The sequence below is a fragment of the Cavia porcellus genome, unplaced genomic scaffold, assembly GCF_034190915.1.
Source record: "Cavia porcellus strain 051 isolate PalLab524CR breed Dunkin Hartley unplaced genomic scaffold, mCavPor4.1 scaffold_10, whole genome shotgun sequence".
NCBI lineage: Eukaryota > Metazoa > Chordata > Mammalia > Rodentia > Caviidae > Cavia > Cavia porcellus.
In genome coordinates, this window is record NW_026947493.1 from 8,184,257 (window position 1) to 8,202,005 (window position 17,749).

General features: G+C 37.7%; 1 protein-coding gene across 9 annotated transcripts in view; it reads left to right on the forward strand.

Annotated features, from left to right (window-relative positions):
• Window positions 1-17,749, forward strand: part of Oxnad1 (oxidoreductase NAD binding domain containing 1) — a 75,320-nt gene that overhangs the window by 20,521 nt on the left and 37,050 nt on the right. For 8 of the 9 annotated variants that reach the window (XM_063256978.1, XM_063256977.1, XM_063256974.1 and 5 more), the window contains 4 exons: window positions 2,786-2,892; window positions 9,277-9,418; window positions 16,149-16,391; window positions 17,180-17,288. In XM_063256978.1, the coding sequence (XP_063113048.1) occupies window positions 2,786-2,892; window positions 9,277-9,418; window positions 16,149-16,391; window positions 17,180-17,288 (601 nt within the window). Of the gene's footprint in view, window positions 1-2,785; window positions 2,893-9,276; window positions 9,419-16,148; window positions 16,392-16,474; window positions 16,602-17,179; window positions 17,289-17,749 lie in introns of those variants that run through there. The other variant, XM_063256981.1, reaches the window with a different exon arrangement.

Consider the following 17,749-nt stretch of genomic DNA (forward strand, 5'->3'; position numbering starts at 1 on the left):
CAGTTGATGGGCATTTGGGTTATTTCCAATATCTGGCTATTACAAATTCTGCTGCTATAAGCATGGGTGCACATATATTGCTATGGTATGATATTTTTAATTCTTTTGGAAAGATACTCAGAAGGGGAATAGCTGTGTTGAATGGAACCTCTAGTTCTAGTTTATTTTTATTTTTTTAAATTTTATTTTGAATGTAATAAAAATACAACAGAACAAGACAGAACAAAGCCAATTGAGACAATGTAGTGACACTGGTACAGAACTTCAAAGCAGGATGCTGGGATAGCAGTAATAGGTACTATAGTATATGTCATTATCTTCACAATAGTTGTCCAGTCAACTAGGTATAGCGAAATCAAACCAATAACAGAACATTGTAAAACCAATTGAAGGAGAATATTGAATATAGCAAACAATCATTATAAAGCATAACAGTGAAAATAACCTTTGCCTTCAAACAGAACATAGAAGGAAATCCCCCACATTTCCTAATTGCATATGGTCATCCTCCCAAGAGATGCTCAGACCTCTGTCCTCAGTTGCTGACCTGGGTTGGAAGGGATGTTTGATTCTCAGCTCATGCACCGGTAGGCGCCTACCGGCTCATGGGAACAGCTGACTGGTTCTCCTCCCAGCCAGCACCGGGAGCACTTACCAAGAGGGTGGGTAAATTGCTTTTCTTGTGCAGCCGCCTAAATCCCAACATGGCCAGGCCGCTGGTTCCTAGTTCTAGTTTTTTGAGGAATCTCCACACTGATTTCCACAGTGGTCGCACCAATCTGCATTCCTTCCAACAATGGGAAGGATTCCTTTTTTCCCACAGCCTCTCCAGCATTTGTTGCTGGTTGATTTCTTAATACTAGCCATTCTTTCTGGGATGAGGTGGAATCTTAGTGTTGTTTTAGTTTGTATCTTTTGAATGACTAGTGATGTTGAACTTTTTTTCACATGCTTATTTGCTGTTTGTATTTATTCATCTGAGAAGTGTGTATGCATCTCAGATGCCCCTTTTTGGGTTGGATGAAATTAGGCAGTTTTATTTTATTTTTATTATCAGTACTGGGGATCGAACTCGTGACCACTTGCTTGCAAAGCAGGTGCTTATGCTGCTGAGCTAAATCCCCAGCCCCAAAGTAGGCAGTTTTAGAAGCTACTTGAGATGAAGGCTGAAGACCACTATCCATCATGAGAATTATTCTGGTGGATTTTTGAAAATAATCTTTTACTGATAGTTTGATTAAATCTAGTAGACTTTTGGAGGAGGGGCCAGAATGAGCTCGCATTGGGGTGGAAGGTTCATTGACTTTCAAAAATTTCCACTGCCACCTCATACTTTGGTCAGTTGCTCTTGGTCAGTTGCTCTGGATTTGATTTGCTGTCATGAGTGGAGCAGATCAAAAAAGTAAAAGGTTAAGGAAAGAGTCCCGTTCTTTCTTCTGCACTTGTAAAGATGTCCCAGGTTTAGAGGAGGAAGAGAAGTACAAGACAGAAGAAGAATGAAGTAGAGAGGTTTTGAATATGAGGGATGCTGAGGTAGAAATTACGTGTGCCATTTAGAGTATATCTCTTGGACTATTGGTAGGGAAGAGCTGCACTTTGGTTGTTCTTTTTTTTAAGGTTGTGAATTGTTTGTATTTTGTAAAGTATAGTAAAAGACATGAATATAAACCCAGTTTTTCTACTATTAAGATTTAATAGACACACAGTTGGTCTGTAAAATTACTAAAAATAGTTTCAATTGCTTTTAATTTCCAAAATGAGCTCCTTACACACTGAGAAGTACACAGTAGGCCTTGCTTTGCTGGCACCCATGGACATTTGATGCCATGCAGGTCTGTTTACAGTTTCCAGTCCCCTATTTCAGTCCCCTGAGCTCTGTTACAGAGTGCCCAATCCAGTGCATTGCAGTGTCTTAGTCACTTTCCTCTCATTGCTGAGACAAAATACCCAGTACCCAAAGTTAAAAGGGAAAAGGCTTATTTAGCTTACAGTTTGTAAAGATTTCCATCCATAATTTGCTAACTCCAAGGCAAGGTGGCATGGCAGAGAAGAAACAGTTCATGGCAGGCAGAAGGTTCCTTACATTGTATCTAGTCTACCAGGATTAGGGAAGTACCAATCAGTAGACTGATTTAGTAATCACTCTCTCTGAATCCTAGCATTGTGCCATGAATGAGTTCCACCCTCTAAATTCAGCCACCTGTGAAAAAGCCCCACCAGTGACTGCATGAGGCTTTGGGGGAACATTTAGATATAAACGATAACACTTCTTCCATAAATACTGGTTAGTCCCTGTAAGAGAATATTCTTTTTTGTTGTTGTACCAGGAATTGAACTCAGTACCTTGTGCTTACCAGTCAAGCTCTGTACCGCTGAGCTATATCCCTGACCCAGAAATGATTTTTGTATGCAGAAAAAGATTAGCAAGTTTCTCAAAAAGATGTCATTAAAATATGCTTACTTGGGGGCTGGGGATTTAGCTCAGCAGCATAAGTACTTGCCTTGTAAGCAGGCGGTCGTGAGTTCGATCCCCAGTACTGGTTTAAAAAAAAAAAAAAAAAAAAAAAAAAAAAAATATATATATATATATATATATATATATATATATATATATATATTTACTTGATAGTAGAATTAAAAAGCAAAGTGTGCTTTACCTTGTTTGGTAAATTTCAAAAAACTACATCTTTCTGGATTTCAAAAAAACCCTTAGTTCCCAGAAAGCCATCATTTGTGCCTCTGCTCTGTACACACTATCCTAAGCCACAGTTCTCTCTCCCTTTAGGTCGTGGCAGCCGCTAAGGTGTGTGGAATTACCCGCGAATCACCGTCAGTGAAGAGCCTCCGCTTGTTTGTTACTGATAAAGAATTTTCTTTTAAAGCTGGCCAGTGGTAAGTGGCTTTTCTGTTTTCCAAGGGTGTATATTTTAGAAGATGATATCAAATAGAAGGGATAACTGTGTATTATCTTTTGGGGAGAACTTTGTGGCTAGCTGTTCCCCAGGAAGAGAGTCAGTTTAGATCATTTCTGTTCATTAGGCCTTCTTTAACATGAAAAAGCTGATTCCTTCTTGGTCTTGAGCCTATGACCCCCTCTTTCAGTCATATATGAAAACTTTTTCAAGTCTTCCAATTTCAAGCAAAAGCAGTTAATGCTGGGAACCAATGACACTGATAATTATGTTCTGCAGGCATGTTTGCTAATAGAATGCCCTGTAATAATCTAATCTGCTTGGCTTATTCATTGCTGGGGATTTATACATTTCTAAAAATTAGTCCTCCTTGTATCTAATATAGAGTAGACAAAGTAGTCTGAAAAGATTAACCCATTATGTCAGACAGGGCTGACCATCCTCTCAATGGAATTCCTGTATCACTGAGCTTTCTGGGTTGAATTTAAATATTTTGCTTAATTTATTATCAGGATTCCCCAGTCAGTCCTCCCCCCCCCCCCACACACACATGCACACATGCACTATAAGTCTGTTCCATTTGACTCTGAGGACTAATCAGTATGCTGACAGGCTAACAGCCCAGCTGTCCCACTATTTCTCCGAATGGCCTCACTGAGCTGCAATTCAAGTTGAATTGTAAATAAAGCAACTTGTATTTCCTAAGGAAAGGTGTGTTTGGGTGTGTGTGTTCTTTATTTAAATGAAGCATTCATTTCTAAGTGAATTTCTGGCTTGTCAGTCTTGGTAGGAGTCACTTGACTAATTTTGGCAGTCCATCTGGAAATGTGGTTTTGTTAGAAGGAGGATGTGTGATAATAGCAAGTGTGATAATAGCAAGAGTTAGCAGTCTTGTGTTAATAGTTTGCTTTGAATTTGGAACTAGAAAACAAGATGCTGATTGCAATAATTTGCGTTTGCGAAGCAATTTACTGTAATTTTTGCACATGTTCAGTGATAAATATTAAATGTATTTTGGCAGTTTTAGGGGGTGAGCAACATATTTACCCTTCAAAAGTGGTTTAGCAGTTATTACATTGAAAAGTGGAAACTTTAATTGTAATGATCTGTTTTTCCACATTTCCCTTCTGTGGAATTGTTTGTGTCCTATGTACAGTATTATCTCTGCATTCAACTCTGAATTCTGCTGAGACTTAGACCCAGTCTCCTGTACAGACAAAGCCTGGGTGTTGGTTACACTACTGTCACCACAATGTGCCTGCAAGCACTTGTATTAGCAGTTGTTGTGCACGTCATCCCAGTGAATGGATTTGGTCTTGTCACTGATTTGAGGACTGGTTTTTGTATGTGTCTGACTCTGGAAGCAAGAGTGGGAGTGGTGGTGATTAGTTGATTAGCAGTACCCTTTTTCTGCTAGTGTAGGTCAGCACTTATTCCTCCCCCTCTAAAAGATTGCATTCTTACTGTTGACTTATTATCTAGCTCTAGAGGTTGTATGTTCCTTTGAATACTTGACTTTATAGTTAGAGGATGGTCATTTTACTTAGATTGGTGATGTCTAATTATTCTGTACTGTTGCTAGGATGGCTGTGATCCTGTATCAGTAGCTTGGTAGTAACCTTTGACACTTTAGAGAAGAGAGTTAGGAAATACCTGCTGTGCAGTCTGTATAGCTGGGGTTATCAGAGCAAGAGCCACTGTTCATAAAGGTGAGGATTGCTCTTAATGTCGTCTCTAGGATTGGGGCCACAGTTACACATCTCTGACTTCTCTGACATCTGTCAGACATTCAGGATGAGGTTCCAGACCCAACAGTAAGTAAATAAAAGAATGCTTCTGTAGCCGGTTGGAGACCTGACTGCAGCTCCACAGGTAGACTCTTCCACACAAGCCTGGATGAGTCACAGGGACCCTTGCTGCACTGCACTGCACTGTAGTCTCACTGGCCACTGTCCAGGGGATTGGTTTCTGTACCTGGAAGCCAGTTCCTGGAACTTTAGCAGTCAAACCCACAGAAAAAGATCTAAGAGGAAACCCCCTTAGAAAATATCACATGAGCAGGCCAAAACCTTGGGTTCTTCTCACTGGTGGGCATACTGCTTGTTTAGCAGTTAGTTCTTCAGAGAGGCCTGCTCTTTACCTTGTCAAAATTTCTTTTCCCTAGAGGTGGGAAGAGTGTGCCATCAATAGTTAAGCTGGGTACAGCTGCCCTCTTCCAGAGTGGCACTCATTGCCTGTCTCCTGCAATGGCTACACTGCTGTGGGTAGAATCCACCGCAGGCGTGAGGCTGAACAGCGTCGTATTTCTGTAGACTACCTGGCTCACATGCTTGTGATTCTGTCTGTCCTAGGGACAGCTGCTGCATCTCTCTGGGCATCAGTTTTCAACTCATTACATAGGGAGCAGTAGTATTCTGATGTTTGGTGATAAAGTGTTTAGCACAGTGCCTATTAACTATTTCTTTGGTTATCATTAGCAATTCACCCAGTCAGATAGTTTCTCTGGGCTGGGGAGACCCAGGGCACAAGTTCAGTTCTTAGCTTTATGGTCAGTTTGTATGCAGTGAAGCTGCTGGTTGGAAGCGTGGCAGGCCAAGGTGAAGTAGGTGAATGTGCCACTGTGATGCCCCTGACACTGTACCATACTTACTTCATGCTGTTTGAACAGAAGATACCACCTGAGGGGAAGCATGGCCAAGATGTTTTCTCAGTGAAGCAGATAAAGAAAGCAAGATTAGAGAAATAAGACTCTATGCCTATTTCAAAGCCTCCCTGTATTGAACAATGTGCAACCTACATAGCCGCATGCAGCAGCAGCCCTGATTTACAATCACATAATAGATGGCACTGCATTCATTGGCCCTTTGCTCAGATCCTGTCTTCCATTGCATTGTGTCATTTAAAACTTGGTTTAAGCAACATGTGCTCTGTGAAGTCTTAGCTTCTCCACTCTTGCTACAAGTAGTTGTTATTTCCTATGTCTGTCTTCCTAAAGTAAGCAGATATTATTATAGATTTTGACTGTTATGTATGTGCTGATTTTCCTCCCATTAAAGAGGTATGTGGGTTCACAAATTTAATTTGTTCGATTTTTTAAAAAGATGACTACATTTCTGTTTTTTAAAAATCTGTTCAGATGGGGCTTTTAGTACAATTTGAGTTTTTCTGTATCAAGAAGTTGTTTATTCTGAAGGTGACTTTTCACAGTTATACTGGGAAAGAAGGTTCCTTTCACTTATTTGAGAAGATCTTTATCAGCATTGCACAGGAGAGGGCGCTGTAGTTCAGGAGATGTTGAAACAAAAATAGCTCTCTGATCTGCTTTTCAAACATGGAAATAGTAGATGTTCTGTGTCTCTTGATAGCAACAGTATTAATAAATTTTTGACTTCTCTAAAATAAAAGGTAAGTTGTTATTCAAGGGTAAGAGTACAGTGAAAGTGGGTTGGGAGTAAGCTAGGGGGCTTTCCTAGAGCACTTCCAATCCAGAGCTGTTTTTTAAAGACTACAATAATAGGCAAATATTGAAGACTAGATTAGGGGACAGTGTATAGAGGACAGTGTATCTTGTTTTTTTTTAGAGAAGTCTGCATGTAAGGCAGCAACTGGAGAGAGACACTGTTTGCTTCTTTGTGTTACATTTCTTAGATATGGGGTTGAGAACTGTTTTGTGGAGCCAAGTTTTGCAATAAATTTTTCTTTCCTTGATGTATGTCCAGGGTTGCTGCATTGCCCTCTACCAAGAAAAAAAGGATCCTGTGGTATAGAATTTCTTAAAACGTGGGACAGTTCTAGAGTATTAAGAATGCAATTAAAAGAAAAGAAAGGAATATAAATCTTTCAAAACTCATAAGGCCACTTTAGCCTGTTTAAGTTTGGCAAATACCAGTGAAAGACTCTTTGTTGCCCTTGGTTTGATTTGGTTTGATTTGGTTTGGTTTGGTTTGGTTTGGTTTGGTTTGGTTTGGTTTGGTTTGGTTGAGACAGGACCCAAATAGGTAGTTTAGACTGTCGTTAAACTCACTGTGGTAGCCTCAGCTGGTCTCGTACTCATGGTGATCCGTCTTCCTCAGCCTCCTAAGTGCTGCGATTATAGGTATGCACCACCATGCCTGGAAGTTGCCATTGTTTTTAAAAAAGAATAATTTTACTGAGATATAATTTACATGTAAAATTTACTTAAAATCTTCGATTTACTAGATTTTATTTTACTCAGTTGTGCAACCACCATCATAATCCAAATTTTAGGACCTTTTAATTATCCAATGAAGAAATCTATACCAGTTACCATTCCCTCCCCATCCTTCTGCCCCATAGACAACTACTGATCCTCTGTCTGTCTCTTTGGATTTACCCATTCTGGATATTTTATATAAACTGGAGTCATATAGTATGTGGTCTATTTTTGACTACTCTTTCTAGCTTCGTTTACTTAATTTCAAGGCATGTTGTGTGGAAGCACCTATCATTACTTCATTCCATTGTATGGCTATACTGTATTTGTTTATCCATTCAGCAATTTGTGGACATCTCAGAATCTTTCCACTTTGGGGCCACCATGAATAATGCTGCTATGAACACTAGTATTCAAGTTATTGGGTGGACATATAATTTCTTCTGGCTAAAAAAGGAGTGGCATTTTGAGCCATCTGATAACCCTGTTTAACATCTAATTTACATCCTAAAGTGGCTATATTATTTGGCCAGAAATGTATAAGATTTGTGATTTGATGTCATATCTAAAAGACTATTACATAGTGTTTTCTTCTAGGAATTTATTGTTTTGGCCCTTATTTAAATTCATGTTCAGTTTTACTTAATTTTTATATATGATAAAAGGTATGGATCTAACTTCACTATTTTGCATGTAGATATTCAGTTTTCCTAGTACTGTTTGCTGATAAACTATCTTGGCATCTTGGTCAAAAATCAATGTCCCATAAACTTAAGAATTTATTTCTGGACTTATAGTTATTTTTATGTATAAGTCTGTCTTATATTGTGCCAGTACCACAGTGTCTTCATTACTCTAGCTTTTTAATAACTTTGAAATCAGGAGATAAGGTTTCCAAATTTATGTTTTTACAAGATTCTGGCTTCCTTCAATTTCCCGTGTGAACTTTTTGACGGAGTTGTCAGTTTGTACAAAAAAATCAGCTAATGTTGTATTGAGTCAGTAGATAAATTTGAATAATATTGTCACTTAAGTCTTACAGTTTGTGAACATGGGATATCTTTCCATTTATTTGGACCTTTAATTTTTTCTGACCATGTTTTTAAATTTCAGAGTATGCGTCTTACACTTTTTAAAAAAATTGTGTTCTTTTTATGCTATTTTAAAAGGAAGTGTTTCTAAATTTCACATTTGGAGTTTTCACTGCTGGTATAGAGAAATATTGTTGAGTTTGGTACACTAATCTTGTGTCCTGCAATCTTGAGCTTGCTTATTAATATCTTTTCAGTGAATTCCTTTGGATTTTCTGTGTATGAACTAGTGCCTGTCCTGCACCAATCAGAATGTGTTTTACTTGACCTTGTTGCTTTCACTGGCTAGAACCTAGTACAGTGTCGAGTAGAAGTGGACAGAATAGACACCTTTGTCTTGTTCCAGGGAGGAAATATTTAGCCTTTTGCCATTAAGTTTGATGTCAGCTGTGGGTCTTTTGTAGATATTCCTTATTGTGTTAAAGAAGTTCTCATTTATTTGTCTTCTTGAGTGTTTTTATGATGAAAGAATGTTGTATTTTAATGAATTCCTTTTCTGCCTAGTAAAATGTTCATGTGAATTTTATTTTGTATTCTACTAATATCGTATTGATTGATTTTCATATGTTAAACTAACCTTGTATTCCTGGGATTTTTGTGTCTTTGTTCAGAAAGGAAATTGGTCCATAGTTTCCTTACAATGTCCTTGCCGGGTTTTGATATCAAGGTAGTACTGGTCTTATTAAATGAATTAAAAAGTTTTTTTTTCAGTTTTTGGAAGTTTGCAAAGGATAAGCATTCTTTAAATGTTTTCACCAATGATGTCATCTGGACCTGAGCTTTTGTTTGTGGGAGTTTAAAATTATTAATTTAACCCTTTAGTTTCTTGGGGATCTGTTTATATTTTCTGCTTCTTCTTGAGTCACAGTGGGTAGTATATATCTTTTTAGGAATATATACACTTTTGTGTAACTAATTTTTGGTATACAGTTCATAAAACTGTTTATTTTTGTAAGGTTGGTGATAATGGCCCCTTTTCTGTTCTTAATGTTAGTAATTTTTCTTTTTTCTTCCTCTACAGTTTTGTCAATTTTGCTTACCTTGTTTCCTATTTTAAAATTACTTTTAACAGTAATGATTTATTTGCCTCTCCTTTTAGGGTCGATTTCTTCATCCCAGGAGTCTCTGTGGTTGGTGGGTTTTCAATGTGTTCCAGTCCCAGACTTCTAAAACAAGAGAGAGTAATAGAATTGGCAGTGAAATATACAAACCACCCTCCTGCTCTCTGGGTTCACAATGAGGTAAACAACTACCATTGTAAACCTAGAGATTTGGCTTTGCCTCCTGCAAGATTTCTGTTTGGCTCATTTGATCCACCTAAAAAAACCTGGTATTGAGTATGAAAGGTAAATGTTCACACAGAGCTTCCCAGAAAAGGTAAAGAAACAGAAGCTTTTTGATACATTAAGTATGGCTCAGAAGGACTGGGATTTGGAAATATTTTGTCAGTGTTCAGTAGAATACTTTGTGAGAATTAAACATTTATGTTAAGTTTTTGAAACTTGGCTTTGTTTTTATATAAAAGGTAAATTGAATTATTTTAGTGTGATTGTCATAAGTAAAGAAAATAACATTCTGTCCATTATTTGGAGGGGAAAACATTTCTGATTACATAATACTGCTGGCGCCCAGAGATGAGTACATATAACTCTATAGTGTTCTTGAATCTTGTTAACTCTTTATGTAAGATGTTTATCTCTTTATCTGAGAGAGAATACAAATTTAGTGCTAATAACTCAAAGCTTTATTACAGGGCTCAGCACAAATCCTACATAATCTGACGGTCAATACCAACAAGTACTCTGATAATGAAAATATGCTCATATAAATTAATTTACCATCTTAGTTTTTGACCATGGCCTTCTTTTCATTAATGGTTTTTATTACTAGTGTGTCTTCCATGTACCAACAACCCCCATCACTTTAAAAGTATCTTCTTATTTCCTTTACCAAAAAGAAATGTACTAGTTATAAGTATGGCTTCAGAAATTCAGCATTGTGTCCTTTGTCTAGAAATCACTGCAAGTCAAAAAATGAAGACAAAAATAAAAACAAAACTTTATTTTCAGCAGAACTTGGAAACATACTCTATCTAGTGTCTTTTAAAGGTTGTAGAGAATTGTGTTTATATAGGAGACATGGGAATAAGTAGAAGAAAGAGAACAAGATGACAGTAGCAGTAGATCTCAGAGAACACACACACAAAAAAGTGTTTGTTTGCAGAAAAAAGTGTGGAAATATGGTTGAATTTAGCAGCTGTAGAAGTCCCACATGGGCGCAGTTTGGTTCAGCAGGAGAGAGGGCCCACAAAGAAGGCAGGCCATATTTATAGGAGCTGCCATGCTCTTGAAGTGGTTGAGAGGGCTTTTGTGTTGTGAAAACCAGCTACCTTAGGATACTCTTTGGGTCCATTCCTTAATATAGGACCGTCTTCTAAGAAGTTGGTCTCTTAAAAAAATCAGTTTATCTCAATTTCGTAAAAAAACTTAAGATATAAGTAAAAAGTTAACTGTGTTAATGAATTGAGAGACTCAAGACAGTTAAAAAAGCAAGTCTTTGATTTATAATCAAAATTTTTTTATAGCTATAGACAAGGAATTTAAAAGTTTATATGGAAAGGAAAAGATACTAAAATAGTTAAAATGATTTTGAAAAATAAAAATGAGGAATCACATTCAAATTTAAGATTTAAGTAAAGCACAGTTATCAAATAGTGGGATATTAGTGAAAGGAATAGACTCACATAAATGGATATAGAAGCATTTACAGCATTTAGAAGTAGACTGACACAGATATGACCATTTTATTTTTGGCAAAGATGCTAAAGAAACTCTGGAAAAGGCTAGCATTTTCAACAAATAGTGCTAATACAGTTGTACACCTATATACAATAAAAGAAAGGAACTTTAACCTAAACCTCATATTTTATATTCAGAATTAACTTGAAATGCAATGAAACTGAAAATTCTAGAAAAAGCAGATAGATGGAACTTGATATGCAAAAAGTTATTAGGTGTGATTCTGAAACTAAGATCTATAAAAGAAAAAAATGATATATAGGACTTGGTCAAAAAGCTTTCCCTGTGAGACCATGTTTTTGGAGTTTTTTTATTTGTTTGGCTTTTGCTGTGTATTGCAGGCTGGCCTCTAACTTGCCATGATCCTCCTGCCTCAGTTTCCTGAGTGCTGGGATTATGTGCGTATGTACCAATACCTGACATTTGTAAGACTGTTAACAGAACTAAAAAATAACCTGTAGACTAGAAGAAAATATTTGTAAATCAGATACTCAATAAAGGATTTGCATTCAGAGCACAAAAAGAAATCCCTACCAAAAGAAGACAACATAATTGTTTTTTTTTTTTTTTTTTTTTTTTTAAAGCAACATAGTTCTTAAAAGAATATACAAAGTCCAGGGACAGTGGTGCACACTTGTAATCCGAACTACTTGGGAGATTGAGACAGGAAGATTGCAAGTTTGAGGCCAGCCTGGGCAACTTAGTGAGACCATGTCTCAAAATAAAAATGGAATAAAAAAGACTGTGGAGTAACTTAGTGGTAGAGCACCCTCGGGTTCAATCCCCAGTACTGCCAACACACACACACACACACACAGCACAGTATCAGGTACTTCACGAAAAGGGTATAAGGTTGGCAGAAAAATAGTGAAAAGAGAATTCACCATCATTGATCACCAGGGAGATACAGGCTACAATACATACTGAGACATATTATATTATCCTGCTATGTTAGAATAACTGAAATTGAAAATACTAGCAGATTCAGGCACTGGTGAGGATGTAGAGCAACTGAAACTCATAGTTTCCTTATATTGCTAGCAGGAGTGCAAGACTATAGACCCTAGCCATTCTGGAGAACATTTGCTAGTTTCATATAAACATACACTTAGCGTGTGACCGAGCAGTATCATTTTTGAGTTTACCCGAGAGAAATGAAAGCTGTGTTCATATAAAAACTTAACATGAATGTTTATAGTAGTTCTATTTGTAAATATCAAAAACTGAAAACAACTCAGATGTTCCTCAGCAGGAGAATGGATAAATGAACTGTGATAATTTCATGGATTCAGCAATAAAGAGGGATGAACTATCGATGCACACAGCAACTTGAGTGAATCTCGCAGTTATCATGTTTAGTGAAAAAAGTGGTCCCAAAATGTTCCATACTGTACAATTACATTTGTGCCACATTCTGGAAGGCAGAAGTAATGATGGGAAACAGATCAGGGCTTGATGAGGAGCAGAGTAGGGACAGCTGTGAGCACAAAGGAACAACAGCGAGTTGCGAGTTGTTTTTTTTTTTTTTTTTTTTTTTTTTGGTGGAGACTCTTTTTTTCTTTTTGTTTTCTTTAATTTTTTTTAACAGTACTTTGCTCTGAGCCACATCCTCAGCTCTCTCTGCCCCCTTGTCTATAGCTATAAAGACAGTGTCACTAAGTCCCCAGGATGGGCTCGAACTTGCAATCCACCTGCCTCAGCTTTTTACAGTGCTGGCATTACAGGAACATGCCACTGTGTCCAGTGGAAATATTCTATATCTTGATTTTGATGGTAGTAACATAGGTCTATACATATATGTTAAAATTTATAGAAATATATGCAAAAGAAAAAATCATAAGATAATTGAATTTTTTACATTATAGAGACATAAAAACGTATTCTTATATGTTCTTCTGTCAACTGTGTCTGTTCAGGAAAACCCCAGGTGCCTGCTTGCCTTGGCATTTGCATTGTAAATGGATCCTGTTACATTTTATCCTCCCACCTCTGAGTCTCCTTTGGTATGGTCTCAGCTTTCTCATTCCTTTGTAAATTCTCTGTAGATTTTCAACCCATAGCTGCCTATAGGCTGCTCTCCCAGTCTAAATTATGGCATTGAGGTGGGACCAAGAAGATACTCATGTGCCCCTTTCCATATTCGAAGTGAGCACAGCCACTCTAGTTCCTAGTGCCAGAAGTGTGCACATGTACACACACACATACACATACTCTGCTCTGCAGTTGTACTTAGCCTCCCACGTGACATGACCTGGTCCTGGTCCATGGCTCCCTGCTTGGTTTCATGCCTCATTGGCATTTCAATGAAGGAACTTACTCTTGGAGGCTGTAGAAAATCTGAAAGTGGCATTGCCTGAATGCACATCCTAATTGTGATGCCTGCTCTGCTCTGCCCAGTGGGAGTTGCAAACAGCCTTTATAAAGTCAGATTTTTCTTGGAACCATTTTCCGGTGACTATTTTCCTCTACGGATTTGTTTTATTAAGCTTTTAGAGTGGACAATGGAGGCATATGAGTTTCTAGGTGGCATCAGGCTGCTCTGTTGGGACATGGAATAAAGTGTCATAAATGTCTTCCTTTATTTCATTGCTTTGGCTCAAACTCCTGGCAGTATAAGGGTTTTTAGACAACTATTGTGTGCTTAGCTTCAGTTGCTGTGGGAAGGTTATTTCACAAGTAGAAAATCTGTACTCAGATTTGATATATTGATACATAATTGCAGGTAATGTTGTTTTATTTGCTTACATATCCTATGTAGTGTGTGTCCTTGAATTTTGTGTTCATACTACCCAGGCAGTTTTTATTGATCAGCAAAGACGAAGGTAGCTTTCAATTCTTTCCATATGGTAGCAAATCAGAAGGTAGATGTACTGAGGATTATTTTATCACTCAAGAGAATACAGCTTTCTGGGGCATCATCCTTCCCTGGGGCACATTTTCTTGCCAACTTTGGGGTTGAAGATACTCTGCTGTCTAAAAAAAAAGAAGCAAAGGGCTTTCTTTGTTGTCTTTACTAAGTCTGTATGTCAAAGATAGCCATTTGAGAAAATTCTCATTTTTAGTCTTTTATGCTAACATTCCTATAGACAAGAGATTTATATAAGCAAGTGAGAGAGGGTTAGAGGAAGGATGTAGGAAGATGATATCCATTGTCATCCCTAGGCAGAGCCTCTTGTGTCTTTAGATTCTATTTTCAAGACTTGAAGGAACATTTTAAAGCACTTGGTAGCCAGTGCAGCCATTTCTAAGTTTTTTTTTTTTTTTCCTAACCAAATGCTCTCTTGCTGCTAATTTCTTTTGTCAAAATGAAAACCTACTTAGCATCATTCATGTAACAGTCTCCTACATATTTAAAACAGTTAAGTTCAGGCATTTTTCCCTCAGAAAAAAAGGATTTCCATTCTTTTAATAGTTCTTCACCAAAAGTACCTATTTTTGTGAATTCAGATAATTTTCATTTTTTCTTACATTTTTCACTAAGTTTGATTTGTCTTCAAGTTTAGCCCCTCAAATAAGTGACTCAAAGTACTTATTATTCACCTGCAGTGTGCTAATGCCAAGGGCTGGTCCTCAGAAAGTGTGTAATATGTTATTATTTTTAGGAGGTAGTTCATTTAGTTGGTTTGTGCTAGGAATATGTAATAAATGGCACAAGCCTATCTTGCTCGTAATATCAATTTCTTTATTGTTGAGTTGTCTTTTAGTGACAGGGAAGAAGGAAGCAGCATGCCCAGCACTTTTTCTTTTTGAACAAAATGCCCTCTCGCCTAAAGCCTGGTACCAGCAGGGAGTTTCCTCCACTGCGTCATTTAATGCCCATAACAACTCCATAAAGTGGGGTGAGCGGCCATTTTCAGGCAGCAGAAGCTTAGAGAAGTTAGAAGGACTTACAGGATCTCTCTTATTTGTAATCTCTTTTATAATTAAAATTCAATCTTTTGATACCTACATCAGTATGTTTTTCTCCAAAACAAGTTCTCTTCCTTTCAGATCCAATGCCCTGTTTCTAGAACTATCCTGAAAGAATTCATAGTTAATAAACTAAACACATACTTTAAAAAATAATTCTTTTAAGTGTCAGATGAAGGAAAAGTAATAAAAAGTAGTCCCTAATCAAAGCCTACTGCAATAAGTAAATCTGGGGTATATCTAAACTAGAAGATAGACTGAAGCTGTCAGGTTGTTACTCTTGCACATAGAATCATCATGAATACATGGTCTACTGATCCAAATGATGAATGTATATTGTATGTGACAGAAGGACACATATGCCACCAGCTGGATATGATTTTCTAGAGCAGCAAATATGCTTGGTAAATTTCTGAACAAGCACAGTAAATCTATACAGGGTTACGCTGTAGAAAATTCAGAGCAAATTAGATGTGTGCCCCAAAAAAGTCTGCGTTCATTTATGAAAAGTTAGGGTCTGGTCTGAGAGCATTACAATCTAGCTTTCACCTACAAAAACAACCCATTGGGGCTGGGGATATAGCTCAATGGCATAAGCACCCCTGCCAAGTGCAAGGTCCTGAGTTTGATTCCCAGTATCCAAACATAAACAATCTGTGGACCATTTAGAAGTCATCATCAGGACAGTCTTCTCTATTGCAGATAACGGTAGGTGGCAAGCCAGTTCCCTGGTTTGTATCATTTGCTGATCTCTGTGTGGTAAATATTTCCACAGGAGATACTAGCTCACAAAATTTCTGCAGCTTTCTGCAGCTCTTGGAGTGAGAAGGAGCCCAATATCATCCATCTCGTCCCTGAGGAAGCATGGCAGTCAGGGTTGTGACACTTGCCTCATCCTGTTTCTCTCAGCCTTGATGAAAGTTACTCCACAGCTGTCCCCTGCTGGAGTTCACTACTACTTTTGTCAACTCCTTTCATTACCTGAGAAGTCAACAAATAGCAGAATCACTGAAGCAAGTCACCTTTCCTCAGAACTGGAGTAGACGTGCCGTAAGGATCACAAAGGTGGGGCACAAAAGTGGCCGACATAATGGACAAGTGGAATCAATTTACAGTAGCCTGAGAAAATTCAGAGCAAGCTGCAAAGAGTAAATACCAATACAAATATAGATATAGGCAGTTGGTTGTATTAAAGTAGGACATTTGGTTTAAGACCTGTGCTACAAAGGACTAAAGGATCCTTTTTTTTTTTTTTCTGCCATAGTGTACTCTTGACTCTGAAGTGGCTGTGAGAGTGGGTGGAGAGTTCTTCTTTGACCCTCAACCCACAGATACCCCCAGAAATCTTGTGTTGATTGCGGGAGGAGTCGGAATTAATCCCCTGCTTTCCATCCTGCGGTATGCAGCAGATGTTTATCGAGAGTGGGCAAACAAAAGAAGTGGATATGAGATAGGAACAATAAAACTATTCTACAGTGCAAAGAATACTAGTGAACTCGTGTTTAAGGTAAGAGCTGGAATGTATGCTTTACAGTTTGTTATAAACAAACTTGTACAATACTGTTATCCACAAAAAAATGTCTTATCTAGGTTCTGATTTCTCTGCAAAGGTTCAGACAAAAGACTTGGCAAGCTTTATCATGTTCAAGTGAGAATTAACCAACACATCTTACCCAGGACAAATAAAACTGCCAGTGTTGAGGAGGCTGCAAGTTAAGTGAGAAGATAACATGGGTTTTGGTGGGATGGAATCTGGAGGTTAGGTGAACAGAAAAGTCACTGTGACTCTGAGATTCTGGAAAGGCTCAAGAGACTCACAAGGGGGCTCATCTGTCACTGAAGTCAGTGAGATCCAAATAGTTTAGACCCAGCTGCATAAGTGAAACCCCCATCAGTTGCATCTGTTGAAACTAAATACATTCAACAGAGAAGGCTTTCACTCAAGACTGCTTAGCAGCTGCAGAAGTTAACAAAAGAACAGAAACAGTTAAAAGACACAACTGTGGTCAGTGAAACTGCTGCTTAATTGCCAATGCTTGAGAAAAGGGAAAAAGAAAAAGCTCCCGGAGAGTTAGTAATATGCTTGTTAGCATATTCAGATTTCAATTAAAGCCAAATAGCCCTTTGTACTCTAAATGCTCTGGCCTGCTAGGCTGCAAACAATATCTCCCTAAGTAGAGAGTAAGAGTGGCAGACGTGTACAGAATGGGAGTTGAGGTTCGGTGTCAGTGGTTAAGGCACATCTGTTTTGATTTTTTTAAATTGTAGTGTGACCAAATATGTTTGATATTCCAGAAAAATATCCTCGATTTAGTAAATGAATTTCCTGAGAAGATTGCATGCAGTTTGCATGTTACAAAACAGACTACACAAATCAGTGCAGAATTTAGGCCATATATCACAGGTGAGTCCTCTAAAGGTATTTTGGTTATCTCCATGCAGTTGTTTGGAGGACATGCCAGTTGGTTGAACATATATACTTTACTGCTGGGAGTTGCTTGCTGGGATTGTCAGTATCAGGGGAATTGACAGATGATTCATCATAGAAAAACAAGGAAATAGTTATTATATAAGACTTTCTATTGCCTATATTAAAATTTTTCGCATTTTTAAGGAGGCCTTTCCATCATTGCTATATTGTGCATACAAAAACTTCCTATTCCAACCTTGAATTGAATTGATTGTATTTGCTAGTAATAGTCATTTAAGTTGCTCAGCATTTCCCATTTTGAAGGGTTTTGAAAACTTTTATGTATTTGTTTTGCTAAAGGCAATTTTGCATCTCTATCAAAGGCTAGTAAGCTAGCTAGTTCTCCATCTAGAATACATTGTGGTTAGCTTGCCATGCATTTAAGGAGCCTCAAG